Raw genomic sequence first — 6415 nt, 5'->3', positions numbered from 1 at the left:
CACATTCCAGAGGTTATTATTTGATATTTATGAAAGAAAAAACATTGTGAAGTTTAATAAATAGACACACTGATCACCTTCACCATCTAAATTAGATATTGACATAGTGCTAAATAACTAATGTTACACATAAATTTATGAATTTTTAATTCTTTCATTTGTCATCTGTTAGTCTAAATTATGATTTTTTTTTTTACTTGAAATTGACATTGGTTAGGCATTCTAGTTTATCTGAAATCTTGAATAATTGTAGGGTTTTCTTCTATAATCTTCAATAAGCATTATAGTAAATGTAATATCTTGTATAAATTTTTTTTTTTTTAACTGAGTTGGCTTCATTAGGTACCAATGTTTATCCAAAAATTTTGATATTAAATGTACGCGGCAATTACACATTTCAGAGGTTATTATTTGATATTTATGATAGAAAAAATATTGTGAAATTTAATAAATAAGCACATTGATCACCTTCACCATCAAAATTAGGTATTGACACAGTGCTGAATAACTAATAGCACAAATAAATTTAAGAATTTTTAATTCTTTCATTTGTCATTTGTTAGTCTAAATTATGATCTTTTTTAGTTGAAATTGACATTAGTTATGCATTCTAGTGTTTTTGAAATCTTGGATAATTGTAGGATTTTCTTCTATAATCTTCAATAAGCATTATAGTGAATGTAAAATCTTGCATAATTGATTGTTTAAACTGAGCTGGCCTCATTAGGAACCAATGTCTTACCCAAAAATTTTTATATTAAATGTATGCAGCAATTACACATTCAAGAGGTTATTATTTGATATTTATGAGAGAAAAAACGTACATTATGAAATTTAATAAATAAGTACACTGATCACCTTCACTATTAAAACTAAGTATTGACACAGTGCTCATTAACTAATGTCACTAATGTGTTGACTTTTGTTATTTCTTTTTCTTTTCTTTTTTTAATAAAAAGTTCCCTTAACGGATATAACTGAGAAAGCGATTTTAATTGTTAAAATGGAATACGTTGCCAAAGCAAGGCCTCAACAATGTAAACCTGGAGAAAGCGATTTTAATTGTTAAAATGGAATACGTTACCAAAGCAAGGCTTCAACAATGTAAACTGCAGGGGACTGCAGGAAAAACAGACTACGGGGGATTTGTGCCCGGAGCTTAGGAGGTTTATGGGTGGCAGTAATGCAGTCAGCAATTTATCATTCATGTTGGACCAAAAATAAAAAAATAAAAATAAAAAAACCACCACCACCACAACAACAGCAACTTTGACACTTCACCCTCTCGAACAAACTACAACTTTGAGACTTTTAACAAAGCTTCAATTCAAAATCCTCCTAAACAGGATTTGTGCACCATATTGTGGTTGTAGGGTAATAGATTGCATGGGTGCATGAACGTACGATGGTGATACCTCAAAAGAATACTGTTGGATGAGCATAGCTAGAACGACTTTTGCTTCAACCACAGCTAAATTTTGGCCTACACAGATTCTTGGACCTAACCCGAACGGAAAAAATGAGGCTAAATGCTTTCGATGCTCAGCAAATCTCAACGGTTTGAACTCATTAGCGTCTACTCCCCATATCTCTGTGTCATGATGAACAGCAGTCATGGCCAAAAAGAGTTGCGTGTCAGCTGGAATGTGGAGGCTCCCTAGCTTAACATTTTTGGCCGTTTGCCTCATCAACATCACCGCTGGGGGGTAGAGTCTTAGTGTCTCATTGAGTATCATGCTCAACTGTCAAAAGAAAATATAAAAATGTCATAATAGTTTAGATGGTTTCTGTTGTGTGTGAGCAAAAGGAGAAGCAATATCAAAGATGCTGAGCCGATAAGAAATATCTTGTGAAAGGATTGTTTTGTATCAAACAGTAAATATACATGTTAACATACTACTAAATCAGCTGTTAAACTATTGTTTTAGTCATGAAGCATGTTGAATTCACAATCTTCTACTTGATTGTGGTCGTTCTATAATGTACCACTATGACAAGAGAGGTTAAGTTTTCTAAATTTACTCATCCATATTGCTGATGTTACAAGTCTTAAAAGCAAATTGCAAGAAAAGCTTTGTTCTGCTCAAGTTGTTGATATTTCTTAGTGTAAGACTCGTCCTATGCTGGGGTTTAAAGAAAGGAAGTTGCCTAATAGGGGGTTCGTCTTGTTACTATGCACTGAACTGTCTAAGGAATAAGGATAAATGTAGATATTTAGGAAAACGGAGCACAGCTAGAATCCAACTGGACTAGTGTCCACTTTCTTTTGCTGTAGCATGCCACTTATTCTGTTCTGCTGAGTGCAGAGTATTAAGCATATTGGTGTCACTTCTTCATTTCACTAAGGAAGGTTGTACAAGATACTGAAAGCACTCTCAAGGCATTTTTCTCATTCGTTCATACTTAAAAGAGGAAGAAAGCTAAGGTTGTCAGGGTTGCTGTGTCAAGGAGGAATAAAGGCTTGTGTTGCTTTGTATTTTCTAATAGAATGAGGCTTCTATGATGTGGCAGATCTGGTCTAATCTGTCTAAGGAAGTCCATTTGTGTTGACTGGTGAAGAAAACTGAATTTAGGGGACAAGTTTTTTGGGATATTCTAGACCCTGTTGATTGTGCCAGTCTCAGAAGAAGATTTTGAAATTCAGGGATAAAGTTTGGTGCTTTGTGACTAGGAACCATTCCAACTAGGCACCATTTGGACTCACGGCTACAACGTAAACTCCGGATATCCGCAATCACGCGCAAACTATGGATATAGCATAAACTAGGATTCAAACCTGAAATCTCAAGGCAGTAACCCTGAGACCCAACCATCTGAGCAACCCTGACAGGTTATAAAGCTTGGTATTTTTTGTGAATTATTGGGAGCACATGCGCCTCTGTTTCTATCAGTTGAATGCGCTTGGTCCTCTATCTATACTAATTGGTCCTCAGCTAAAAATTATTATGCACTTGCCAGACTCAAGGATGGTTGGTTCAGCCTTGCTGTGGTTAATGCATAACTCTTTGCCTACTGTTCATTGAGAAATTTTGTTGTGTGGATAAAAACAGTCCCAAGGACTTTTTCTTGGTTTCATAAAAGCAACTCTTGTAGACAGGATGGATTGTTAGCTAAAGCCGGCAGCTTCACCATAGACTTTGATTTTGAGATCTAAGTGTGGCATGTCAAGATGAAGAGGGACACGGGACCAACTTGTAAAGTCGATGACTATGAAAGTTTAAAGGGAAATTATACTGTGGCTGTTGCTGCACTGTATACCAAAATTGTGAATAACTTTAAAAAAATGGATTCCATTGTGCAAGATGTAGCTAAGAATGTGAGAAGAAGAAGGCAAAGAATGTGAGAAGAAGATTTGCTGGTCACTCAGGTATTTGTGACACTCCTACCAACAAGTTATTATGCCATCAGAGTAACATCTCAGTTGTGGGTTGCTAAGCTTGGTATTGAATCCCTACATGGCTACCTTTATCCAGGCTGGGTTTATTTGGCAAGGTTCTCGTTTATGTGGTAATATTGTGTCTATTGTACTTTCCTCGTTTTCTTTGTTAATGGGTGGTTAGGATCTATTAAATGCCTTACATATTTTGGCTTGGCAGTTATTGTGTCTTTTTGTGTCAAGGAAGGAGTATGCCTCTCTGTGTTGACATTCTTGTCGTGTAGAGTGGAGTTCCAACATTTTGTACATTCTTGTTTTTTTTATCTAAATCTCTTATCAAGAGGCGTGTGGCCCAGCGGTACTAAGCCCCTACTTCCCAAAGGGAGGTCAAGGGTTCGAACCTTAGTGGAGGTATGTGTGTATGAGTACCAACTATGAAAAAAAAAATCTAAATCTCTCGTCTTGCCCCAAGAAAAGGGCATAACACTTTCTGCTCTTCTTTCTTACTCTTCTCCTTTTTTTTTTTTTTTTTTTAGGGATTCTCCCGTTCTATGACAAATTTCTTTTAGAGGATTCTAATTCAAAATATTGTGGCATCCTTAACAAAGTCAAATGACAAGGGTGGCTTGTCATTTGTAATTAGATTTAGCCATTTCAGTAAGAAGTGATGACATCACTATATCACCATACTTTTGCACTATACTGTTGGAAAAAAATTTCCATTAGGAGTTGTGCTACTGACATGACTAAACGGGACACAATTTTATTAAAAACTCAAAAATTATTTAGGCATTGTTTCAAAACTTGGTAAGTCACCTGTAATTTACTTACCATCTTGAAGTCATTTAAATTTTCTGCAGCAGGGAGCCCATTGTCTCTGCAAATGCTAAACACTTCTTCTCGTGCCTTACTCTGCCATTCTTGATGCAATGCCAGGAGGAGAAGTGCCCAAGTCAGAAGATTGGCAGTTGTTTCCTTTCCAGCAAAGTAGAAGGTCTTGCATTCGCCTATGATCTCCTCTACCTGCAATCTCTCCTCTTTTCCATCCTGAGTCTTGTGGGCAGACATTAACAAGGAAAGTAGATTTTTAGAATTTTCTCTTGTTTTGTTGTTCATCTCAATTAACATCCTAATAGAATCTCTTGTTTCTTTCTCCAACCTCCACCTCATTCTGTTTTTCTTAGTGGGCAAAAACCTGTATACAATTCAATTTTTGAGAGGAAAAAAAAAAAAAAAAAAAGCTTTCGGCCAAACACAAAATAACAACTCAAAAAAGCTAGTTCTGCTAAGAAATGTTTACAAAGGATAAGTATTTTCTACTATCTAGAGGTATTAATAATAACCAACTATACCTGAATCCAGGAATATAGATACTCCTTATAGCCTCTAATACCAGATTAGCTTGCTGTTCTTGTAATTCAAAAATGCGCTTCCCCTCTTCAAAACTGCTCCCAAAAGCCGTTCTTGATATAATGTCTGCTGAGAGGTTATGAAGTTCTTTGTGCACGTCCACCTCGAATTCATCTCTCCCTCCACTTTGTTCCTCCCACTTCCCCAGCATCTTAATAGTACTAGCCACAATTTCTGGCACCAAACCCTGTCAAAATATAATTTAGGCCAAAGAAATTTAGGAGCCAGAGTCACCACTGTCAAAGCATTCCTATGAATATTAAGTCATAAAACTAATGTTAAATTTGCTTGGACTTGACTCAGATTAACCCCTAGAATATTTTATAATATATATATATATATATATGTATGTATGTATATATCTCCAAAGATATAAATTAGGTATTTATGGGTTATACTGTATCGAATGTATAATGTATACTGGTTCTACTAAAAATGTTAGCATGACCTAATACTGGTAAAACTTTAGCTAGCCATAGTAGCAATAAATCAGATTAATCCAGGACATAATAGGAAGTCAAATGTTAGCTCATCTGTAGGACAGGGACATGTCCTACCAGTTCAACAGATCCAAACACCAAATCATCCAACACACAAGCCACATAAAAGATCTTACACTTCTCACAGTAACATGTTTCTCTTTAGCATTCTAATGGAGATTGATAAAACAATTTTTAAATAATGCAGAGGGGCAAAATTAATCCAATTTTTAAAATCCAATTTTTTAAAAAAAAAAATAATGCAGAGGGGCAAAAAAAACCATGATGTTTAAAATTTCTAAACCCAATAATAATAAAAATAGTACAAGGAGGGGATTACCTTAACCCTCTCCATGTTAAAGGCCTGGCTGGTGATTCTTCGGTGAAGAGCCCAGGTCTCACCCACGAGCCCAAGAAGTCCATCCCCCAATAGCAGCTTTGACAGAGGATTGTAATCGATCTTCTTGAACGAGCCACTATTGTTGAGCAACACCTCCTTAATCATGTCCTGGTCGGCTATAGCCAAACGCGGCTTTGGCCCAAACCAATACAGGAAAGTCTTCCCATAAATGGTTGACCAGTTGTGGTAGTGTGGAACAACCCGATTCAGGATATCATGGTTAAAAGCGATTGGTCTTGATTCAGCTTCGGCGAGCATACGCCGTCTGATCTCGGCCGCGTTTCCGAAGATCAGACGGTAGCTAGGACCCAAAATGCCTTGTTTCCTGAAGTGTTTTTGAATCTTCAGTGGAACCCAGATGAGTGAGTGTATGAGTTTGAAGAAGAATATTAAAAGTAGAAAGATTAGAGTGAGAAGGAGAAGATGCATGGTTGAAGGTCAGAGAGTGAGAGACAAGGGGGCGAAATGAATCAATTGATGGATCTTGTTTGGTGATCAGATTTTAGAGGGTGTTGTTTTTTTAAGGACAAAAGAGTGCGTTGAAAATTGTATGATATATGTGTTGCAATCGTTGTTGACCAAATATCACTAGGGATGGGGTACTCACTGGTAGCAAAGCATTGTTCCAAAAAACAAAAAAAAAAAAAATTAATAATAATTTTGTATTAAACAATAATATGAAAATATATTAGTTTGTTATATATGAATGTCTGTGTGGTTCCACTTGTCATTGATATATAGATTAAAGGA

At 36.1% G+C, this 6415-nt stretch overlaps 1 protein-coding gene across 1 annotated transcript; it reads right to left on the bottom strand.

Moving 5' to 3' along the window:
- Window positions 1-1175: 1175 nt before the first annotated feature.
- Window positions 1176-6214, bottom strand: LOC132276459 (cytochrome P450 734A1-like). Its single transcript, XM_059777890.1, has 4 exons — window positions 5606-6214; window positions 4729-4973; window positions 4208-4571; window positions 1176-1742 (listed from the first exon to the last, which is right to left on the bottom strand). Exons 1-4 carry the CDS (start codon window positions 6092-6094, stop codon window positions 1323-1325), a joined length of 1518 nt encoding a protein of 505 aa, XP_059633873.1. The 5' UTR covers window positions 6095-6214; the 3' UTR covers window positions 1176-1322.
- Window positions 6215-6415: the final 201 nt, after the last annotated feature.

Source organism: Cornus florida, unplaced genomic scaffold (assembly GCF_030987335.1).
Source record: "Cornus florida cultivar Cherokee Brave unplaced genomic scaffold, ASM3098733v1 CherokeeBrave_3.0.0_Hap2_Chr10, whole genome shotgun sequence".
Taxonomy (NCBI): Eukaryota; Viridiplantae; Streptophyta; class Magnoliopsida; order Cornales; family Cornaceae; genus Cornus; species Cornus florida.
Note: the sequence above shows the minus strand (reverse complement) of the source record. Positions and strands in the feature narration are given on the sequence as shown.

Excerpts from the sequence above, each read along its gene's own strand:
- LOC132276459 (XM_059777890.1), bottom strand. The coding sequence starts at position 6,094 with ATGCATCTTCTCCTTCTCACTCTAATCTTTCTACTTTTAATATTCTTC. Across the intron at positions 4,572-4,728 it reads ATCTATATTCCTGGATTCAG|GTTTTTGCCCACTAAGAAAA; the intron begins GTATAGTTGGTT and ends AATTGTATACAG. Across the intron at positions 1,743-4,207 it reads ATTTAAATGACTTCAAGATG|TTGAGCATGATACTCAATGA; the intron begins GTAAGTAAATTA and ends TTCTTTTGACAG.